This window comes from Pelmatolapia mariae, linkage group LG3_W, assembly GCF_036321145.2.
Source record: "Pelmatolapia mariae isolate MD_Pm_ZW linkage group LG3_W, Pm_UMD_F_2, whole genome shotgun sequence".
Classification (NCBI taxonomy): Eukaryota; Metazoa; Chordata; class Actinopteri; order Cichliformes; family Cichlidae; genus Pelmatolapia; species Pelmatolapia mariae.
The window spans coordinates 58,769,664-58,794,463 of NC_086229.1; the positions used below are offsets into that span (position 1 = coordinate 58,769,664).

The window sequence follows — 24,800 nt, forward strand, 5'->3', positions numbered from 1 at the left end:
CATATTTTAGTTATTGTGTTGAAATCTGGGGGAACACATATGAGAATACTATAAAACCTTTAAACTTATTACAGAAGAAAGTGATACGAATGATTCATAATGTTAAATATAGAGAACATACAAATAAATTATTTATAAAATCGAAATTATTAAAATTAGGAGATTTAGTGAAATAACGGACACTATTAATTATGTTTAAGGCTAAAAATAATATTTTGCCCTTTAAGTTACAAAGAGTATTTTTATTGTGTTCAGGGGGAGAAGATAGCAGAAGGAAATTTTATTTTAAGCATCAGTTAGCTAGGACTACACAAAGATTAATGAGTCCAACGGTTAGGGGTATACGACTGTGGAACTCTCTTCATTATAATTTAAAGAATTGCATGAATTTACATTGTTTTAAAAAGTGTTATATGCTTAAAACGATAACTCAATATGAAGAATGTGAATGAAATTGGGGTTCATTGAAAAAGGATCCATTATAATTTTTTGTTTTATTTATTTTAATTTTATTTTTCTCCTTGTTACTATGTGGAGTGGTATATTCTGATTGTAAATTTGTATATTTTGATGGTAAATGTGTTGTTTGGTTTGGGTTAGGACGGGAGATAAATGTTAATGTTAGTTTGTTCCTTGATTTTTGGTGCCCACTTGTAATATAAGTTGGATTGTAGACAGGGGGCAGGGTTTAATAAGAATATTTTCTTCTTCCTGCTCCTTTTCGCACATGGTTGTAGTGCTTTTTGATAGAAAGTGTGGTTGGTTTGTTTGAACTGTTGTACCAGGTGTGAAATAAATAAATAAATGAAATGAAATGAAATGAAATGAAATGATTCAGCCAATATAAACATTTTCATCCCCCATTTAGTCGATTTGTCTTTCATATATTGTGTCATCCCAGGTTTTGCTTTGGTTGCCACCATCCTTTCATCTACTGACAACTCCCTCCTTTTTGGTAATAAGCCTGGCAGGCACTGAGGATCTCATCATTTAGAGGCCTGACTCTAAAAAGCTTGTCATGGCCTGGTGTTCCCTTCTTTGTGTAATTTTTTTAAAATCCACTTTAGGATCACTGAGGTGGATGTTCCAAAATATGGTGAAGAACCTGTCTCTCATCATCACTTGGGATGGAAGAGGCACAGACAAGATATGATTCTGTCTCCAGTAATCTCTGAGACTTGGAAGAGACACCAGCAACATGTAAATCAGGAGACCAAAACAACTGGTAGAGATGTTCTGTCTCAGTGCATTTGTATTTTTTGCCTAAATGAGGATTTTTATTCATTTTTTATTTATTTATGTGCAGCATTTTTGTTCGTGTTTGCACAAATTTGTATTGACTGTGTCAGTAGCAAAAAACAATAAGAAAAAGTCTGTTGGACTATGGGGGCAAAGTGTCTCTATCTGGACTCCTGGTGTTCTCCTGCTAAATTCTGGGGCAATGTCAGCATCCTTCTCTGACTTCCAGGACTCAGGGCTGAGGTGTGGCTCTGCTGCCTGGGCCAGTGGAGATCTGGACCTGGTGGGCGTGTCTCTGCAGACCTCCTAGTGCACTCTGTGTGGATGTCAGAGGCTCTTCTTCCTCCCCTCCTCTTCCCCTTTTACCTCTTGTAGAACAAAAAGTGTATCTTCCACTTCATCATCACACTCGTCACTCTCCAGCTCAGAGTCTGGCTCCGAAACTACTTCCAGCCTAAAAAAGGTTTCAATGCCTGATCCACATTAAGTAGCCGTCTCATTGTTGTGACACTTAAAACAACAACAAATTTTCAAAACTCACTATCAATATTGCTGTCAATCACTTTCCGCTATAGCTCCCACAATCTTCCCCTCAGCCTCAGCAACCAAATGTCGTGGGTTGCCATAATTTTTTTTTTGATTGATTGATGTGGTTAATTTTTCACCAGTAAGAAAGGGGATAGTGGGGTGGGGTGTGGGGTTTCCCTTGCAATGTGAGCGCTGTCTTTACAAAGTCTGGTGTTTATTGTCTCTTCTTGCAGTAAACGGGGAGTATGCCGAATATTATTAATCATAACTTTTTCTTGGCCTATCAACACAATTTAAAAACTGATACGTAGTTTGAAGTTTGCACTTTCAACACAAATTGAAATGGAATCTCGGTGAGGCTCCGTCTTGCTGTCATCTTAAATCGCCATTATGACGTGCTGCCGCGTCTGTCAGCCCCAGAGGGTTAAATAATACATTTAAATTTTGGGGATGGGGTTAAAAATGTCTAAAAGAGAGTAGTCTGTGCGCTACATTACTTCACTTTTCAGACAAGCTCATGTGAATCCCACCTGAACAAACAGCATTGATCTCTATCTGGGAAGGAACCATCTACAATGTACAACAGCCAAAAAAGAAAAAATAAATAAATTAAAAAAGCCCCTCCCTGAGTGCGGTTCTGTCTGAGGTTACTTCCTGTTTAAAGGAAGAATTTCCTTCCCGCTGTCGCCAAATTGCTTGATCGTAGGAGGTTCTCTGATTGTTGGGGGTTTCCCTGTATTATTGTGGGGTCTTTACAATACAGTATAAGGTGCCCTGAGCCGACTGTTGTTGCGATGGTGCTGTATAAGTAAAATAAAATTGAAAATAGTTCAGTGTTTATGAACAAAACATGTTAAATAGTCAAGGCCACAAATTTTAGACTGTATAACCACTTCAGAGGTAGTGAATTGCTGCTGTTTTTCATTTTTGCTTCCAATGCGCATAAAATTTGAATTGGTCTCAAACTGATTTCTGCGTAATCATTTGAGCAGTTAAAGTGTGGAGTGTTAACAGCTTTAATTTTGCTTCATAACTTTTGCACTGTCCACTTCCTGCTGTGACAAAACAAATTTCCCACGTGTGGGACTAATAAAGGTTATCTTATCTTATCTTAACCATGTGCATCATGACCATACTAACAAAAGTTTAAGCACGCAGTGGAAGTTGAAAGGTTGAGTATGGCCTAATGATTCTGGTAAGCACAAGCCACATGGCGAGGTTTCTGTAAAGCCAAATGTCAGATTTTCAGGTGTAGAAGCGATCAGAAGTTTCTTGTACTCTGATGATGGAAAGAAGCTAGACGAGGCGGTTTGAGAAGAAATTTGGCCACGTCCTGAACGTTTCTGCTGTACCTTTTCCTGTGTGAAACCCATTATAAAGTTGGCATTAGCTGTGGTTAGAAGCTGCAAAATTTTATGCACAGGATGTTTGTCTTTATTTGCCTGGTGCCATTGTTATTCATGTAAGTACAAAGTAATGCTGAATATGTTTAATATAAAACATATTATATTTGCCTGTTTTATAGCTTTAACTACATTACTGATGTTATTTTCTCACAAAGGAAATCCTTTAGAGGAAACAAGTCACTTCACACTTGTTTACAATCAGTTATTGTGCCCTTGTCAGTGTCATTCTGCACATGTAAGCTCAACTGCATCTACCTCCATCTATGTTGCTGTGGTGGAGGTACCAGTGTGAGGAGTTCCTCAAATGTTCAGGTACAGTCATTAAGCTAACCTTAATTTTAATATTAATGTTGCTATTATTACAGAATGGCAGCATCAAAGTGCTGTGCCACATGACCTATAAGATAAGATAAGATGACCTTTATTAGTCCCACAGGTGGGAAATTTGTTTTGTTACAGCAAAAGTGCAAAGTTATGTAGCAGAAATTAGAAAACACTGGAATGCAATAAAATACAATAAAATAAAATACTATATACAATAGAATAAAATAGAATAGAATAATATATACAATAGAATAAAATAGAAATACAAATACTATATACAACTGAGTAGGAAAATACAAAAATACAACTTCGTCAGAAGAAGAATTGCACAAGAATTGCACATATAGCAGTCTTATTGCACATGTGTGGGTTTGTGTGTTTGATCAGCTGCAAAAGTCTGTTGTGGAGTCTGACGGCAGTGGGGAGGAAAGACCTGCGAAATCTCTCCGTCCCACACCGTGGGTGCCGCAGTCTCCCACTGAAGGAGCTGCTCAGTGCTATCACAGTCTCATGCATGGGGTGGGAGATGTTGTCCAACAGGGATGACAGCTTAGCCACCATTCTCCTGTCACTCACTACCTCCACTTGGTCCAGAGGGCATCCTAGAACAGAGCTGGCCCTTCTGATCAGCCTGTTCAGTCTCTTCCTGTCCCCAGCAGAGATGCTGCCGCCCCAGCAGACCACACCATAAAAGATGGCTGAGGCCACCACAGAGTCATAGAAGGTCTTCAGGAGTGGGCCCTCCACTCCAAACGACCTGAGTCTCCACAGCAGGTACAGCCTGCTCTGCCCTTTCCTGTAGAGGGCGTCTGAGTTATGAGTCCAGTCCAGTTTGCTGTTCAGATGAACACCAAGGTACCTGTAGCTGTCCACAGTCTCAATGTCCATACCTTGGATGTTCAGTGGTTGCAGTGGAGGATGTTTGTGGTCTACCACCAGCTCCTTGGTTTTACTGGCATTGATCTGGAGGTAGTTCAGCTGGCACCAGTCCACAAAGTCCTGAGTCAGTCCTCTGTACTCCTTGTCGTCCCCATCAGTGATGAGGCCGACTATTGCAGAGTCATCAGAGAACTTCTGCAGGAAGCACTGGGTGGAGTTGTGGGAGAAGTCTGCAGTGTAGATGGTATGTCCAAAATATAAAGAGCTTCATTAGAATATACTCACTCCTGCTAACAGTGATGTACAACAATGGTGTTTACCCATCTGCAGGTGAAAATCCTGAAGGACAATGTCCAGTTAAGCTTAGTTCAATTATGCAGCAGAACAAATCCACGAGTGACTGATTCAAAAACACCAAATTGAAGGTTTTGGGGTGGCTAAGTGAAAGTCTGAATGTGATCCAATCATGATGCTTTGGCCTCACCTTAAACAAGTCATGCTCAAACCCCCGCCATTATGGCTGATTTAAAACAATTCTGCAAAGAAGAGTGGGCCAAAATTCCTCCACAGTGCTCATTGGCAGTTAATGCAAAAGGTTGCTTGCAGCTTTTTCTACCAAGGGTTGCACAACCAGTTATGTGGAGCAATTAATTCTTCACACATTGGCAGGTAGGTTTGGATAACTTTTAGAAATAATGTAAACAATACATTTTATATTTACTCCGCTTCAGGCTGCGTGCAATTATCCTTGGGAAAGATGGTGATTCTGAATTGCTGTGAATGTTAGTGAAAAAGCAGCTAAAGTTTAGTTTGCGTGAATGGGTGAATGAAGGATGTTGTATGAAGGACTTGGTCCTCTGGGAGAGAAGAAACATGGTATATTCATTTACCATTCACACAACTGTATGTAGCAGGCTTAGTCTGATACTGAATACGGACTACGTCTCTGTCTTCAACAGCTGGTGACTCTGGTCCAGATGTGGGTGGTTCCTCTTTACTTCACCATCAAACTGTACTGGTGGCGGTTTCTGTCCATGTGGGGGATGTTCTCCGTCATCACTAGCTACGTCATCTTCAGAGCCACCTGCAAGCCGCTGTCCTGCAGGACGCCGAGGTAAGGGGAACAGTGGAGACAAACTAAAGAGTTTATTTTACTGAAATATTTTTATTTTATTTATTTATTTATTTTTGCCTGTCCCGTTTGGCTCTTTTGCCATCAGAATTGTTCTCTAAAGGCGAAGAAAGATGCCCAACGGATTTACTTTACCAAATTGACCATCCCAGCCTTGCCGTAATGGTCCATTTGATTCACCTTTTATTATTTATTTTCTTTTCATTTGCTGAATCCGGGACAGACTTGATTGGGGGAAAGAAAGGGGAGAAAGAAAGAAGGAGAGAAAAACAACTGAGAAGAGGGAGGGGGGAAATGGGCAAAAAAACAAAAACCAACAAAATAAGCAGACAAAAAATACATCTATCGATCACCTGGATCACCTGTTGAGAAAGAAAAAAGAAAACAAGCAGAAGAAAAGGAGAGCAACATAATAAACAACATCACAATAATATGTGGGAATATGACAGTAAATACTAAATATTAAACATTAATGTGCAGCACGTAAGATCGACAGCGCACAGTGTGCTTTGAGGTAGGAGCCAAAAAGGGTGTAGTTTGTGTGTGTGAGCACCCGTGTGTACACCTGTGAGCATGGACGCGCTTGTTTTTTTAAAAGGTTCCTTCATGTAATGATCTGCTAGAGGGTGTGGGGGGGCCACTGCCCCGTCCTCCAGGGCATGAAGCAGGTATGGAGGAGATCAAAACTCCAGACATCCAGAGGCCCCCAGAACACAAGAGACCAAGGAAGACCAACAGAGGGGGAGCCGCGCCACTATCCCAGAAAGAGCTGAGGAGAGTCCCAGATGAGGGGTCACTCAGCAGCCGCGGAGCAGAAGCCAGGGGGGGTTGCAGTGACGTGCCCGTGAGCTCCGCCAGCAGCCAGCTGTGCCAGAGTGACCGAGCTCCAGGCCGAGAGGCCGAGGGCACCCCACCTCCGAAGTGGCCCGAGCGAGCCCCATGCTCCAGGCCCCGATAAGCAGCCGCCAAGGAGTGAGCCGGTGTGTACCTGGGCGCCCACCCCCGGACACAAAGAACCGCCAACGCACCGATGTCTGAGGGCGTCCGCCACCGGCAGGGGAAGTGGTGGGGGGAGATAGGCCTCCAAACCTTGGAGGGCCTGAGATGTCCCCAGAAAGGTGGCGTCTGATACCCAACCTGACATATAGACACAGACATACAGGCACACACAGATACAAACATCCATTCCCACCCTCATGCTCTCATTTTACTGAAATAAAGGAAAGACCGAAGATTTCACAACGGATCTGAGGTATGGCGACTTGCATACAATTACACCCTATTTTATCTTTTGGCTAATTATTATACAGTTTAGAAATAGAGACCCATTACAGTTGTAGACATCTGGGTCATTATGTTTATAAATAATGTAGAAATCAAGCTTTAAAATTAAGGATTTTCTGTTTATACACTTGTGAGCCCTTTTTGGCCTTGTTAATACTTTATAATAAGATGAAAAACAGAAAACCAACAGAAAACTACAAAACAAAGGCAAATAAAAAGATATACATACATAAAATTTAACAAAGCAAAACCAATTAGAACTTTAGCTCCTAATTTTAAAACCCTTTTATTCAAAGCAGATGTATCCAGTGACACATGACAGTGTGTCATGGTGAATGATAACTAACAGGACAACTATTGTCTTTGTCTCTTTGAATTTCCAGGATGGTCTACAAGTGGTTTCTGCTCATCTACAAGCTGAGTTATGCAGTCGGGGTTCTGGGCTACATGGCCATCATGTTCACCATGTTCGGCTTCAACGTCTTCTTCAGGTGAGTCAGTGCTGACAGCTCCACTCTTAATGAGCTTGTTTAATCACACAGAGTTTATTCAAAGCTAATTTGGGCTGTTCCCTTATTCACAAGCAGTTACCACAGTAAGTAGATCTGCATAGTTCTATTGGCAGATTTTTTTCACCAGATACAGAGGGAGTTTTTCCTTCCTACTGTCGCCAATGCTTGCTAATAGGGGGTCATATGATTGCTGGCCTTTTTTCTGGTTTTTGTGTATTCTTGTAGGATCTTTACTTTACTATATTAAGTGCCTTGAGGCAACTGTTGTGTGCAATTTGGGGCTATAGAAATAAAATTGAATTGAATGCCCTTCCTGACAAAACCCTTATGCACAATGGAGCCACTGTTCATATAATAGTGGCTGTTAAACACTGAAAGTATTAAAACAAAAAGAATTCAGAAAATCAAAATGTAGAGCAGTTAGAGCAACGAGACAGTCTGCTTCAGTCACTGTCAGAAACCCAAGTTATTGGAGTTGTGTACTTTGTAAATACATTTTATTTTTGAGCTTTCTGTTTTCACTGAGTTTCACTTTATTAAGTTTCACTTTATTAAGTTTCACTTGATTAACTTTCACTTGATTAACTTTCACTTCATTAAGTTTCATTTCCGCTGAGTTTCATTTCCGCTGAGTTTCATTTCCAGAACGGACTAAACATTCAGAAAGCTACCAGTGCCACTCAGGTGTAGCAGTGAACTGTAGAGGGTGCTAAAGTGTTGACTTCTGGTTGAGTTTCCCTGAGTTATGTTTTATTTGAGATTTCAACTGCCTGGAAGAGTTTAAGATAGTGGGACAAAACACAAATAAACCTCTTTCAAAGGAAGTATTGAAAAGTTTTAGTTCAGAGTCACTCCATGAAAAATCAGTTCTGAGCCAGTATATGAAGACAATACAGTGGACATGAATGTCCCTTCATGTCCCCATACATTTGTCACAAGTTAAACAGGCAGGTAAACAAATCATGAAGAGAGCATCCATTGACCCTGATACAAACTAGATTTTGCAATTGATGTGCTTATGGTTTTTAACAGACCTCAAACATACACTCAAAAAAATAATTCATTGGATGAACTTAATTTTATCTTGCCACCTATATTCCATCTAAACAAATCATGTTATATTAATCCATATTGATTGTGTTGTTTCAACACTAAATATGTTTGTAAGTGTAATATAATTTAAACATTAACATTCAGTTAATTTGATTTTTATTCAGTTAACATGTTTGTACCAAGTTAGTCTAATTAAATTAATTTAAATTCATGTTATATTGTTTAAACACCTTGGCACATCAAAAGTCAGTCTTGTTACATCAACTAGTAAAATATTTGTTTGTTACACCAATGTTAATCTTGTTGAATGAACAAATGTAATTTATGTCTGTAGTACTTACACCAATCATGTTTCAGTTAGTGTTTGTATTGCTTATGTAAACATTACTTTTAATTAAATTAATGAAACATAATACATAAATGATAACTTGCAAAACCCTCTCTTTTATTTTGCTTGAACATTCTTAAAACAGTTGGCAGGATCCCAGTTCAGCCTAGCTTTCTCCCCTTTAACCATCTCATATTACGACCACAGAACTTCCAGATCAAGACATGCTGACTAAAACAAAAAAAATACAATAAAATAACCCTAACCCTAATAATAAAAATGAAATAAGTCTGTTGAATAGTTTGCAGACAAAAAATATTATCCCCAAAGCAACTTTCGTAAAATGTAGTAAAATAAGCATTGCAAACAACAATATGAATTTTAACACAATTTAAAGCTCAGACATAACATTACAACATTACTCTGTTGCTTGCATACATTAGTACTCCATTTAATCAGGCTGTATCCATTAATAGTGACTTTATGCTATTTAACGTGTGAAGAAAACATTCAATTTTGAGTATAACTGCTCCACTCAAACAATTTGCGAAAACCAGTGTGCATTTGCCTTTGTAACAATTGCCCATCTGGCAAAAATCAGTGTTTACACTTGAAGTGTATAAGACTTTAAGTTATGAACGAACAATCTTTGTCTAATAGCCACAGAGCAAACCACATAGTTTATATGAACATTTTATAACTTACAATTTTAAACTTTAAAACAGTAAACACATATTTGCATTGCAGAAACCTTGAAAAAAATATCTGGCTTGCCTGAGTCTGTTTCAAGCTCATTCACCCCATTAGCTTGTTTTTTAGGAACTGTGCCTTGGATGACAACCTCTGCCCATCCAGCTTCATGATAATCTTTTGCAAGACTTCAAAAGTGCATTTGAGCTCCGGTGGGTAGCTTAGGTTCAGACAGTATATCAGTCCAAATAACAGAGCACAAGCAATTGCAATGCTCCTCAAACCAGTGAGAACCTCAACGCCTTCAATCAGGACACCGATGTTCTCTGGGTCATCTCCATGCTCCGCACCCTCCTGCTGTATGACATACACTCCCATCACAGTTTGTTCCATGGCTTCAGTGTTGGCCTCAGTGTTCTGTGATGTAAAATATAATAATACATTTGTTTGAGTCTAGATATGAAAAAAAAAAGGAATTCAGCAATCAGTGTGAATATGCTAATATATTTACTAAATTCTATGTCTCTGGTTTCACACCTCAGAAATTTGACATGAAACAAAACAAGGACCAATTGCAATATCTTTTATTCACACCTGGTGTCACATTTTACCATTTCATATATCGAAATTACCCATAACTCCTGCAGCAAATTACATAACACAGAACATCTTGTGAATGTAACTGACCGTATATTCCTTCACAAGTTTCTCATGGTCTTCATTCAGGTAGACACACAAGGACTTCAGGATGCATGCTCGCCTTGTATGTATTGTGTCATCCTAAGAAAAAAGGGAATCCATAATGACAATATTTAGCTTTTAGGCAGCAGTTTGAAAAAGGAATACTTGGTTTGGAAGAGTCCAAAAGGCCACATGGTAAATAGACTGGTTCTTATATAGCGTTTTTCTACTCGGAGCACTCAAAGCTGCCTTTATACAACAATTCATTCACCCAATAACTTTTTCTAAACTGTTTAAATAGCCTGTATTTATATAGCGCTTTACTTAGTCCCTAAGGACCCCAAAGCGCTTTAGACATTCAGTCATCCACCCATTCACACACTGGTGGTGGTAAGCTACATTGTAGCCACAGCCACCCTGGGGCGCACTGACAGAGGCAAGGCTGTCGAACACTGGCGCCACCGGGTTTAGTGCTTACTGTCTAACATTCATACACATTCACACTCCAATGAATGCATCGGTGAGCAACTTGGGGTTAGTATCTTGCCCAAGGATATTTGGCATGCAGACTGGAGGAGCTTGGGACCAAACCGCCAACCTTCTGGTTAGTAGCTGACCTGCTCTACCACCTGAGCTACAGCCACCTCGAAACATCTGTCTAAACCAAATCAGACACAAAATGAGGCAACTAAACACTGTTTTTTTTTTTTTTTTCATTTTGATCAAAATTAACCATACGATTTTATCAATTACTTATTAATATAAGACTGATGCTTATATAATTTGTATAAAATATGAAAATCTCTTAGGACTTTTGCCTACCATATGTATAGATATCTTTGCTCATAAAATTGCCAGATTATGGGCATAAAAAGTTCTTAAGCACAGATCTAACCCACCTTGGAGATGGCCACCATGATGTGTCTCATTTTTCTGCCAGCCACCCCACCTTTGCCTCGAAAGAGCTCCATCATGCGTGGAGTGTACAAGTCTAGCTCATAAAAGAATCTAGATAGCAGCGGTACTGTCGATATGCGCAGGAATTCCTTGTCAATCTGAAAAACATGAACAATGCACTTACAATATCCACCAGAGGAAGGACATACCAGGAATTATTAGCTGTTTTATCACTATGTTATGTCAATATTAGTGAAGCAAGAAATAACTGGTCAACCATAAACACACTCTTGCGACATAAAGCTAGACATATAGGACATGCACCTCTTTCTCGGTGAACAGAGCTGGCCATCTGCTTTTAAAATCTGCAATGAAGGGCTGTCCTTGAATAACTTCTTGCCTTCTGTACGAAAAAGTCTTCTGCATTTTCATTGTCACTATATTGTCATTGTTTCTCTTCTGAACCTCTGAAAGCAGTGCAATTCTCTCTTTTTCCAGGCTGCCAGTTGTTTCTCCTTTTGGATACTGCGGACAGTAATTGACTTCTGCTCTTCTAGGCTTTTTCACATTCAATGCTGCCTGACTTTTGTCTTGGGCCTTGTTCTTTAGTGAATTTACCAACACCTCAGCACAGCCTAGGCCTCTCAGTTTGGTCCGGACATTGGCCATTTTATACTTGAGGCTAATTTCCAACCATAACAGCCATTGAAGGATCCCTGCTCCCTCAGACAAGGATGCTGTTTGACAAGGGCTTCTGCAACTTCATTCAGGTCATTGTCAGTTGGATAGACTTTAAATTTTATTATTTCTTCAGCCAGCCTTTCTAAAAGGTGGGATTTCAGTTTTGGTGAGGGGGTCAAATGAGTTCCACCAGCAATGAACTCAGCATTGGCCTTTTCAAGTTGCAGTTCAGCCTCATAGCTGAAATGAGGGACTGTGAAGACACTTGGCCACACTGACAGTCTTGTAGACGGTGATGAACCTGACGATGAAACAAGCCTTGTATTGTCTGTGTCTGCTGAAGAGCTTGAAAAGGAATGTGTTGGACTTCGCACTGGTTGACATGTCACTCCCTCATCTTCTGTAAAACTTTGCAACTGCACACTATCCAAGTATACAACCTTTAAAGTTGCTTTATCATTAATTTCAGAGATCGCAGTCAGATTTACGAACTCATTTCCGAAATCAGGATCTTGATATTGAAGACGAAAATCCTGTTGCACTCCAAAATTTGTCTTTACTTCCTGACACAATTCCTCAATGGAGTCTGATATCCCAGCTGGTAAAATTAGTTTCCTGGCATCATCTTCTCCGAGAATGATCCTCAGTCTTATGGGCTGGGCCATCATGTTGACCTGGACAAATATCAAATATTTAAAAAATAAATAAAGATGTACTTATTGACTATTGTGCGAGTGTGTGTAACAAATTCTAATGTCAACGATAATTTGATGATGTCACCATGGCCTCTAGGATTTTTTTTTACTGGAGAAGGAAAAGTGAATAGTGCATTTTCCAGATTTGTCTTGCATTCTTCTAATTAATGACAATTCTTGCATAAGATGCTTAAAAGAAAACTACTCTCAATAAATTAAGTAGCAATTGGTCTGCAAAGTATGATGTATTATTTACTGTGCCAGGTGATATAGGGGGAAAATACTTACAAACATCACTCCTGTTTACCCTGCAAGTTAGTGTGTCTCTTCAGAGTAACCAGACGCAGGCCTCCCACTGAAGGGAGACTCTTACATCAAACGCTAGATTGACAGCTGCCATTTTAATAACATACCTGGCACTACTTCCTCCCAGATCTCTTCTTCATACGCGTGAAAATTGCATATCTTAAAGCTCCACCAGTTCACGCTGGATGCGCTTTGAGGTGCAAATGTGCACACGATCAGCTAGGGGCGTCTATCGCGTTCGGTGTTAACGCACCGTTAGTCAGACTTAATGCAGAGCACCAGAGAAACTATAACCCGAACAATTATCCACCTAAATCATTCTGAATTCAAAAACTAAGTGAATATATTACAAAAAAAGAAAATGCACATGCAATTATTGTGACAGATTTTATCTTACTCCTTGTTATTAACTCCCCTAAACGCTGGTTTAGTTGAATTAAACCTTTCATCAATCCAGTTAATGCGGTTGCCCGCCACTAAACTCCACTGACAAAAACAGGAATTTTAGATAGAGCATCATAAAACTCTCATAAAAATCACCAAAACCATGTCGGTCAGTCTTACCACTGCTACCAACAATCACCAACTCCGGTTAAGCAGAAAGTAACCCGTCATTCACGGAGCGAAGACATAACGGCTCTACGCGGCTTTCCCGCTCTTCAAAGTTAGCTAACTCCAGAGAAAAAAAACAGTCCTAACCATGCAGATAACCATGAAACACACCTCATTCAAAGTTGACAGAAACAAAAAAAATGAACTTACCAAAATAACCTCATTAGTTTTTGCTCTGTTGCAACAATTAGTGACTTAAGTTTTTAAAAAAATCCAAAACTTACATTTGAAAAATGTTTGGCTCTACACACTCCCTGCTATATATAAAACTCCTAAGTCACCACACTACACAGGTAAAAAAATTTAACTACTAGTATTTATCTCTCACACCACTAACCTAAATAAATATATCAAGAAATATGTGAATTACTTACCTCACTATCAGGTATGCCAAAGAAGTAACTCCACGTGCGCTCGTTAACTTCTATACGGACCTTTCCGCATCCGGTGGGCGTGGAGCATGCGCAATACATGACACTATCAGAGCCGTTGGTTTGATGGACCTCATTCTCATTGGATTGCCATGAACGAATTTAACTCATCGAAGTTTTCTTTGATTTATATTCAACAAAAAAGAATGAATCATTTAATGAGCATAAAAATGATTTCTTCATGTAATGTAAACATATTACTACTTTGTTAATCAAACACATGCCCTAGTTGATTTTTTTGAGTGTACTTTCAGTCCAGATGTGGGTATCCCCTTGCTTAAGATATCCAGCAGGCCTTAGAAAATATTCATGCTGTGAAGGTAAATGTTTGCATGTTTTAAACAGATTAAAGTTTAATAAATCAGGTGACTCTGAGGGTTCAAGAGTTGAAGATATGATTAATTTGATTAAACTGTGGTCTTAACATCTTAAATATGATTTTGGCTGAGTGAGCTGTCAAACAGTAGAACTTTCACCTTTTACATGTCCAGGACAGAATACCATCAGATACAGTGTAACACCTCTTTAGTGGCTTTTTAGAAAGTAAGTGGTAGTTACATAACTCCATTTAAATGTCTCTCAGTTCCACTGAGCACAGTTAAATTAGCTGTACGGGCACGAGCACAGCTAAATAACTGAGTTATTCCTTTTTCTCTTTGTACAGGATCAAGGCAGAGGACTCGATGGATGTTGGCGTCATTATGCTGTTTTATGGACTTTACTATGGCGTCATGGGCAGAGACTTTGCTGAAATCTGCTCGGACTGCATGGCTTCTACAATCGGGGTAAAACACTTTTTTGCCCTCCCAGTTTAACATAGCAGCCTTCAGGTAGTTTGTGAATAAATAAAGCTAACAGTGTTTTAAAGTACAATTAAATTAAGCTTAAGTGCTTTCAAACAGTACACATAGTCTTAGAGGCTGTCATCATTTTTGAAGTTTAACACAAACAGAAACTCAACTATTATTTGTGTATATGAATCCATAAAAGTAAAACACAAAACAATAACAAAATTTATGTGTATGCCTGCTGATGTTGCACCTGTGTGTTTTCAGTACTACAACAAGGGTGGCATGCCCAGCAGGAGCCTAACCAGTGATATCTGTGCGGTCTGTGGCCAGAGGATCCTGGTGAACGTGGAGGAGGAAGGATTTATAGAAGACACCTACCAGCTCTCCTGTGGACACTTGTATCCTAAAGCCCTGTTGTTTCCTACAGTTTGAGCTTGAAATGCTTTTATAATTTTAATGTGTTTTAAGTTAGTGATGTTGATGTAACATGGTTACATTTTGGCTATAGTCATATTGTAGCACTAGAGGTGACCAGGATTGTGGTCAAACAGTCAGCTTTTCATAGGAAGGTTCCTAACTGAGTGGAGAGATCTTGAAGTATGTCTGTGTAGATCTCCAGGTCTAGGTAATCTTAAATGCAGCTCAACTTCTTTTAAGGTTCTTGAAGACATTTAACCTTTCGTCTGAAAGCTTTCTTCAGTTTCAACAGACTGGACAATTTCTTGGATGGCCTCTTAACCGCACGATTGCATTAAAATGCTCCAAAAGTGGAAAAACACACTCAAGGTCTGGTTCAGTGACTTTAGTTAGCCAAGCTTAGCAGGAAAGTAGCAGCTACAGCCACCTATGTCAGGGAGCCACCTGTAAATCAAAATGGCTTTTGGAGTTATGATGATGATGAGTTTTCTGTAAACAGGTTGCTCCTTCTGCCTTAACTCGATCCTGAACCAACAGATTCCACGAGTTCTGCATCCGTGGCTGGTGCATTGTGGGTAAAAAGCAGACGTGTCCATACTGCAATGAGAAGGTTGACTTGAAGAGGATGATGAACAACCCGTATCCTTTTGCTGATTGAAATTTTGGTGGGTTGTTTGTTATTTGTTTGTTTTTTCTTTAAAAAAGAAGATAACATGGAATTAATGAATAAATAAGTAGAAACTTCTTCAGATCATAGAAAGTGATTTCTATGAAGCAAGTCATCTTCAAATAGCTGAAAAAGCGTAGACTATTAACATTGCCCTTGTAACATTTAACGTTATTGTTAGAGTGAATTGTTAAATGTTTGTCATTTTTATGCTTACCATCCCTACGAAAGGAATTTCACTGTCCCCCTCCCCAGATTCTCGAGGTTCTGGGTGGGGGGCTGTAGTCTTTTATTACAGGCAACATCCTTGTGAAGGTCTTTTTTGATGTAAGCTTCCTGCCCAGCAGGAGGTCTCTCTCTCTCACACACACACACACACACACACACACACACACACACACACATTCTTACTTACATACAGAAGTTCACACATATACTTACAATGCCTTAGAACTATGTGGGCGTTGCTTTGCTGTGTTTTGTGTGAACTGTCTCTCAATAAAAGGCAGCGAGAGGAGGCCGGATTTGGGGTCATTTTCGTGCTGGACACAGATAAGGCCTCCCTTGCGCAAGTAATCGATCGAACGCTGTTGCCTTGTTTTCTTTCATGATGAATAAGTCTCTAGAACTAGCGGGGTTTGTGGGAACAGACCCAAAAGTTATGTTCTTTTACTTATTTGATTTCACTGTTCTTTATTAGTACAGTGCACCCCCAAAGTTTGTCTAGAAAACATGATGTTTGTCCTTAATTCCTCAATTTCCAGCTGGGAGAAGACGCATGTCCTTTATGGGCAGCTTCTTGACTGGCTCAGATACTTGGTTGCTTGGCAACCCATTATCATTGGTATAGTTCACGGCATTAATTTCTCCCTGGGCCTCGAGTAAAGCCCCGAGGAACACCGCCGTAAGTACGGCTGGAGTCAAGTTACACTCAGGACACATGTGATAGCAAACTGTCACAGTAGGCGCAACAAGGAACCGAATGCAGCTGCTTTCAAAGTGTTTCGTTTCGTTTTCGGACTGAACTCTTGCACGATTTACTGCAGAGTAAACGGAAAACGTCAGAGTCTTAACACGTCCCCAAAACTGCTGCCAACCCAAACAAAGCGATTGGAGTGCAGAGCCAGTATTTTGGAAGATGAATCTAGTTTGGTCCTTCTCGAAGTGTTGCTGTCATTCATGCTATTTCTGTTGAGCTGAAAGGTGCTTTACTTTTTTCCATCTTACAGATTTAGTGATTAATTTGCACACTCCTTCACTGTTTTTTTTTTTTTTTATATATAATATTTCTCCTTCCCATTAGACTTCATGTGTATTTGGATCGTTGCAGCTCTTTGCACATTGTTTTAAAAAGGACAGCTCTGGGTTACAATTACACTTATAATTGTAACTTGACAGTATTTGAGTGTGCCAATACAAAGTACTGAAGCATGCTGTGTGCTATGTGTAATCTTGATTCTGTTTGCTATTCTTCTGCTTCTACTACAGTTCGGCATACGTCTCCCACAGCATTGATAAAACTCAGAAGTCTGGTGTAACTCTTGGTAGCGATTTGTTGTACAGTTTTCACCAAGTTCATAAGGTGTTGTACTTTCTCCTGCCATGAGAATGAAAGTGAAACCCAAGTCTACTCTGACATGCTAGCTTTTGGGCATATTAGATCATGTGAATGCCATTGCAAGTTTAAACGGGTCACAACCGGGATTTGACTTATAATAACTGAATCATGATGAGTAAGTGTTTATCATAGTCGGGGTTCAGGGTTGATGAAAAATTGAGTTTTTGCCTTGAATCTGCAGCTACAGCCTGAATTTCTGACATGCTTTTCCTGTTGTTTCATGCCTCGACATTCACATGTACACTTAAATATTGGGATTTCTCTCATTCTTTCACAAAAATCCCAAATTGTTGGTGTTTCTAGTCAAAGAATATTTCTGGTATAATACATGAATTAGCACACTCCCGGCTGTAAGAAGCTGATGGAGTATTGTCACCCTGCCGAGTGGGCGGGTGGTTTGGACACCCAAGTTTGTGGATAAGAGGCAACATAGGATTTTGAAATGGATACCATAGGTGCATCTACTGAAAATCTCAAGAAAAGTTTGAATCAAACTAAGAAAAGTGTTACCCAGTCCAGTCTAAATAGTTGTGTACAACTGTTTACATTTAATGTACTCTTTTTTTTTTCTATTACGTTTTAATTTATATGAAGCTGAAGTTGATGGTTAATGGTCAGCTTAAGGTAGCAGTAGATGTCAATATGTCAGCTTTGTGTTTTGTGACCATTTAAAGGCCCACTTCCAATCCAGTACCTATTCACATTCATTCTATTACTTTGGAGGGACATTCAGAACTTCATGTTTACATTTTCTTTTTTTTTTAAAGAAAATGGAAAGACTCTGCTCTCATTCACTGCAGATATCTATAAATAAATCGTTTTTGCCAGAGATTGTATAGCCTTAGGTGTTTTTGATATGTGCACAAGCAGCAATCTCCAAGGCTTAAATTAAATCCCACAACTAGGGCTACATCAAGATGTACATGGCTATTTTTGAAAATGCAGATTTTTCTATGCATTTGTGCTTTTCGCCATAAACAGCATTTTGAGTCACTGAAAACTGAGATTTTTAAAAACGCCACACTGTGCGCCACATTATTGTTTACATGAGATAAATTTCTACAATAAAAAAATTCTGTTGCTGTTAATTTTACTATCTGGAGTTTTTACATGCTTACATATACACATGCAGTTATTGTCCCTCCATTTAGAAAGACAGAGGCATCAGAGCGAACTTTGGACGTGGCTTTAGTTTTTGTGAGGGTACAAAGCCTGTTTACTCTTTCCCTCCCGGGCTTCTGGACTTCTGATTGGCCAACATTGCTACACAGTTAGGATTTGGCATGTTCTTGACAGCATTTGACTTCATTTTTAGCGTTTACATGTGGACAGAGATATTTTTTTCAAAAATGCATGTATGGAAGGGATTAAAAAAATTAATTTAAAACAAAAACAGAAAATCTCATTTTTCAAAAATACCGTGTACGTGTGGATGTAGCCTAAGTGCCAAAAGCTGTGACTCCTTTAACCCTTTATTGACCGGCCCTTCAAATTTACCTGTAAAATGGGCCCGCCGGTGGGCCCATGGTCAATAAAGGGTTAATGGCTGCTTAAAGCTGGTGTGATAATTCCAGTCTGTGGGAATAGGAATGTGTAAGGAATGGTTTGGGATTGGGCATCAGTTTCATGTTAACAGTTTGAAGATTGGAAGTTATACGTGCATCAGGTAGAAAGCTTTCCTTTGCCAAATCAGACTGCTTTCTTATCACAACTGCTGCTGATTACTTTAATCTTTCATTTATTAAATACAAAGTCATTAAAAAAGGTGCTTAAGGTTATGTGTCTCTCTTCATTTTAATAAAAATGTGGTTTCCATAGTGTTGTTTGTGTTGGAGCAAAGTCAGCAATAAGCTTGATGTAAAGTACATATAATAATATGGAAAAATGGAGAAGGACAGACACAGGATGTGAGTACAAGCTATGTGCAAACATGAACAACAGAATGATGACTGCAGTTGTATTATCAGCAGTGGCAATAAAAGAGGTTATCTAGAAGTTACAAAGAAAAGCTTCAAGAAATATACAACTTAAAAATAGCATAAAATAACCTCCCAAAAGCATACATTTTAAGTCATACTGACAAAGGCTGACTTTTTCACTGGACAAAATACCGTTAGAATTCCTTCTGGGAATCACTTCCGTTCTTTGTTGAAGTCCTTAGTGAGTCACTCTCGCTACCCGCCCAAATTTTAAATTCAAAAATGTAATCAAACCAATCACACACCTCCTGTCCGGAGCAAAGTTAGTGACGTTCTCAGATTAGGACACGTGTAAGCCATTAACGGTTATTACACTAACATACTGATAACTCAAGTTTTCTCAGACTTCACAGATCCACACTTTGTCAGCTTTTGTAAGCTTAAACACCATGAGGAGAAACTGAAGACCTATTTCTTTTTCTTTTTTTTAATTCTACTTGTTTTCTGAAGAATAAGTTCATCACTAACAGGTACATTAATGTTCACTTCAGAAAGACACTTTATTCTGGACTGCATTCTAACAGCTCTTGAGAATTATGTAGAAAAGTTGTAACTTTGGTTAGGATTTTATTTTCTTTCAGCTTAATTATTAAACAAATGCGTTTACATTATCACCTTTTAATCCAAATAATTCACAGAAATTAAAGTGTCGCTGTTTTTAATGGTGTAAGAGCAGGTTCCAACTACTTTTGTTACACTGGAGAAAAAGCGAGGGGAATAAAAGCAAGTAGGAAAATAATGTTTTTTTTATTTTATTGAAATTATTAATTTAATGGCACAAGCTGTTCAGACTACAAAGAACAAAGCACTTCCTTCAGCCTTTGTTTCGCTTGCAGCAGGCATTCTTCAAGGAGATCGGTTTCAAACAGCTATTTAAGCAGGCTGTCTTAATGTGGCAACACATGCTGACCACAGGAAAGAGCAATCAGACAGACAGCTTTACTTTGAAAATCTCAGTTTTGACTAAATTACCCTACACAGACAAGCTACAAGAATTTCTAATTTGTTACAATATAGATTCAAACCAAACACAACCACAAAATAGTAAAGCATGATGGTGCCAACTTTTAGTTTCCTACAGCAGCAACTGCTCATGTAAAAGGTAAAAAAATGTAGTAGGTGTTTCTAAACAGACTTAAAATGCTGATGAGCAGGCTCCATACTGGTTGGTTAAAAGGCATGACTCTAAAGGGCAAGTACAAGCGCCACATTCTTGAATTTTGGCGGGCAAATTTGTTCCTACTTGTGCGGCCAAGTCTGAGCTTTCTGGTTGTGTGCTCAATGTATGTGAAATCACCATTGTATATTATGCTCAGGCAGAGATTATTAAATAAGTGTGCTAAAAAGGATTAGTTTGAAAGGGAGAGTTTAAACTTTTCAGCATTTTAAAAAATATTAGAATATGTGTCATTGTGGTGTTGGATAATGGCAACAAGCAAACAATGTGTATCAATGGGAATTTTTTTGTGTGGACATTTTTAGACATCAATTATCTATATCATGAGGATTTGAGTAGAAAAACTGAGCCTGCTGGTGTGACACATCGGGTGAAGGCTTCCCCACCTTTTCCCCCAACAAAAACAAGCACATTACATACTCTATGTTTAATTTCAGGAGAAAATGCCTCCCAAACCACAAAAGAAAATGGGGGACATCAAGCGCTTTTTAGCAAGGCAAACTGTAAGTAAAAGGCTAATAAATGTGCTGTGTCCATCCTTGAAACCAAGCACACCATTGTTTTTCCTGTGACATTACCAATAAGTTTGATGTGTCACATGGCCCTCTTCCTATTGAAAAAACAAAAGGTGGCCGACTTCTAAATGGCCACCATGGTCACCACCCATCTTGAGGAGTTTGCCCCCTCACATATACTAATGTGCCACAAACAGGACTTAAATATCACCAACCATTCCCATTTTATTACGGTGTATCCATATAAATGGCCCACCCTGTATATTATATACATTAGGTGAAATTGAGGTGAATGAGGGAGAAAACATATTATCTGACTGACTATAGGCATTATCTCTTTCTAGTTCATAGATCATGACTAACTGAAACCATTAGACTTTGTTTATCTGAACCTTTATCTGAGACTTCCACTATGAAGCAGGATTTGGGATTTGGAGAGGTTTAGCCTGTTTTTAAAGGTACTTTGCTTCCTGTTGATGTTCATTACCATAAATCCTCACCCTGGAGACCTAAACCTGTTACCTATGTAACCGGTGTGTTCCTGTGTTGTGTCTGACAATGAAAGGTAAAAGAAACAAAGACCTCCAAGTCATTAACTTGCCCACTCCAGCTCCTACAATGAAACACAAACAGTAGGGAAGAGGATTAGCTCAACCCACCACAACTTCCAAGCTAGTAAGAATTATCTATTCATGCTAGCAATAACTGTGCCTATTAGTGATGGGTAGATGAGGCCTCGTGAAGCGTTTCAGCACATTTCCCAAACTGTATCGATACTGTGTCTACACAGTGTTGCTGTTTTGCTCCATACTGACACCTGCTGGACCTTAAATATCATTGCAGGCAACTTACTTGAGACTCACAACAGACACTGATTCAATGACCTCGTCATACTTGTATACACTGTAAGGTATTGTACTTTCCTTGGAATCATTTTATATCTTTTACATTGCAAATATTGTAGACATCTTTAAAATATATTGTGAATGACATTAAGTGAAAATTAAAATGAAAGTAATGTGAATGTAATATTACCCATTTAAATGTAATTGACTTTATTATAAAATTCTATTCAGAAAAATAAGTTTATCCAATGTTTTTGCATTCAGTCTATTGCGTTTTTTTTTACACCATTTCCCCAGCTTTGGAAAACACACAGGCACAGATGAAGCTGGGGTACACAAAAACTGTAAAGCCAGGTGGAAACGGTTCTGATAAGATGTATTTCTATTCCCCCAGTACGTTAAAGGATCCTCTGATCTTGGAATGTTTCTCTCCGTCACTCTCCACAATGCTAAGGGGTTGGCAGTCCTTTATAATAAAATTCAGGACTGTCTGGTCCAGAACAATCTTCATACATGCTTGATTTCAAAATAATAAAACACATATTAATAATAAAAAAAATGATGATAAAGCTGTTCAGTGTCAATATAGCCCGACCTGTTTTCATTCTCAGTGTGTTTGTCTCCTCATTTTCATGTTTGGCTCTGTAATGCCTAAACACTGAGGAGGTGCTTTTGTTTGTGTAAGAAATGCAGAACAGAGGCGACATTTAACCTGCATAAAATGAAATAAATAATTTACACTGTAGGGTCACATTGCTGTTTTTCCTGTTCTGATAGATTATACTGAAACAAAGACAGACAAACTATTACCTTATTTGCAGTTAAAAGATAAAAATGATCCCACACAGCAGAAACATTTCTTTTTCTTTCGGGCTCCGTTTTGTTATGGAGAGATGTGGGTTTTTTTTTTTTTTTATCTTTGCAAGAGTAATTTCGTGTTTTTTTTTGGTGGCCACCATTGACTGTAGAAAATGTGTTCTACAGTCAATGGTGGCGACTCATTCCGTTGGCAGATACGGATGCGGTACCTTTTAAACACAGTTTGGCGTGTTGGCAATGAGCGATACAGCAGCTGTATCGATCACGTGACTTTTTCTTAAAGCGACGCACGCGCCGATACAGGCTTCGCTAGGTGAGCTTGATACAAGCGTCGGTGCGTCAGTGTTGCAGGACCCATCACTAGTGCATAACACATACAGTGGGATGCAAAAGTTTGGGCAACCTTGTTAATAGTCATTATTTTCCTGTATAAATCGTTGGTTGTTGCAATAAAAAAATGTCAGTTAAATATATCATATAGGAAACACACACAGAGATATTTGAGAAGTGAAATGAAGTTTATTGGATTTACAGAAAGTGTGCAATAATTGTTTAAACAAAATCAGGCAGGTGCATAAATTTGGGCACTGTTGTCAATTTATTGATTCCAAAATCTTTAGAACTAATTATTGGAACTGAAATTGGCTTGGTAAGCTCAGTGACCCCTGACCTACATACACAGGTGAATCCAATAATGAGAAAGAGTATTTAAGGGGGTCAATTGTAAGTAGGGTTGCCAACTCCCTGAAAAATAAATAAGGGACGCCTCATGGCCAGGCCAGGGCTGGGCGACCCGATTGTCTTCCCCCTTCCCAGTGTGGGGAATTTCTTAGCTCTTTTTTTTGTGTGTGAAATTATTTTTTTAACCGTTTGACAAAGTGCGTCCCTTTTCAGCTCAATACTTTTGTTTCTAAATACGGAACGATTCCTTTTTTCAAGGGACGGTTGGCAACCCTAATTGTAAGTTTCCTCTCAACTCTCAAATGTCCATAAGTTGAATCTGTTCATCTGGACGTAGCATTTTGTGGGAGAAACGTTTCGTCACTCATCCAAGTGACTTCTTCAGTCTCAGCTGACTGCAGGTTTCCCCAATCTTATAAACAGTACATTTGCATAATGACTGAAACCAGCCCACTGAAGGAACAATGGGCTGTGAGGTCAGTTCCTTAATCATAATTATGCAAATTCCCATGACCATTGATCAACAATCACTGACCAAAATCCACTGATCAAAGAACACTGATCAATGGCCATGAGTACCATTCACAGAGAGTTGGGGAATGGCTGCAATCACAGCATTGTAAGATGGCGAAAGATGTACCCTTAGGCCCCCTCCTCGATTCAGAGATGGTCTTTCCCTCTTCACGTAAATGGCCTCCTTGACTCCGCGCTCAAACAAGCGTTCCTCCCTGTCCAGGATGTGTACATCCTCATCATTGAAAGAGTGTCCACTGGCCTGTAGGTGTAAATAGACTGCAGAGTCCTGGCCTGATGAGGTTGCTCTTCTGTGTTGTACCATCCGCTTCGCTAGAGGTTGTTTGGTTTCCCCGATGTATAAATCCTGGCAAACTCTCAAATGACCTGAAGACAAAGATTGTTCACCATTATAGTTTAGGGGAAGGATACAGAAAGCTGTCTCAGAGATTTAAGCTGTCTGTTTCCACAGTTAGGAACATATTGAGAAAATGTAAGACCACAGGCTCAGTTCAAGTTAAGGCTCGAAGTGGCTGACCAAGAAAAATCTTGGATAGACAGAAGCGACGAATGGTGAGAACAGTTAGAGTCACACAGACCAGCACCAAAGACCTACAACATCATCTTGCAGCAGATGGAGTCACTGTGCATCGTTTAACCATTCGGTGCACTTTACACAAGGAGATGCTGTATGCGAGAGTGATGCAGAGGAAGCCTTTTCTCTGCCCACAGCACAAACAGAGCCGCTTGAGGTATGCTAAAGCACGTTTGGACAAGCCAGCTTCATTCTGGAATAAGGTGCTGTGGACTGATGAAGCTAAAATTGAGTTATTTGGGCATAACAAGGGGCGTTATGCATGGAGGAAAAGGAACACAGCATCCCAAGAAAAACACCTGCTACCTACAGTAAAATATGGTGGTGGTTCCATCATGCTGTGGGGCTGTGTGGCCAGTGCAGGGACTGGGAATCTTGTCAAAGTTGAGGGACACATGGATTCCACTCAGGATCAGCAGATTCTAGAGACCAATGTCCAGGAATCAGTGACAAAGCTGAAGCTGCGCCGGGGCTGGCTCTTTCAACAAGACAACGACCTGAAACA

At 39.3% G+C, this 24,800-nt stretch overlaps 1 protein-coding gene across 1 annotated transcript; it reads left to right on the forward strand.

The window, feature by feature from the left end:
• The first annotated feature begins 1,441 nt into the window (after positions 1-1,441).
• LOC134623813 (RING finger protein 175-like) lies at positions 1,442-16,546 on the forward strand. The gene is made up of 7 exons (XM_063468830.1): positions 1,442-1,522; positions 5,336-5,490; positions 7,176-7,283; positions 14,343-14,463; positions 14,734-14,867; positions 15,424-15,525; positions 16,318-16,546. Exons 1-7 carry the CDS (start codon positions 1,442-1,444, stop codon positions 16,436-16,438), a joined length of 822 nt encoding a protein of 273 aa, XP_063324900.1. The 3' UTR covers positions 16,439-16,546.
• Positions 16,547-24,800: the final 8,254 nt, after the last annotated feature.

Coding starts and splice junctions, on each gene's coding strand:
- LOC134623813 (XM_063468830.1), top strand. CDS start 1,442: ATGTCAGCATCCTTCTCTGACTTCCAGGACTCAGGGCTGAGGTGTGGC. Junction 1,523..5,335: donor CCAGTGGAGATCTGGACCTG/GTGGGCGTGTCT, acceptor TGTCTTCAACAG/CTGGTGACTCTGGTCCAGAT. Junction 15,526..16,317: donor AAGAGGATGATGAACAACCC/GTATCCTTTTGC, acceptor CTCAATTTCCAG/CTGGGAGAAGACGCATGTCC.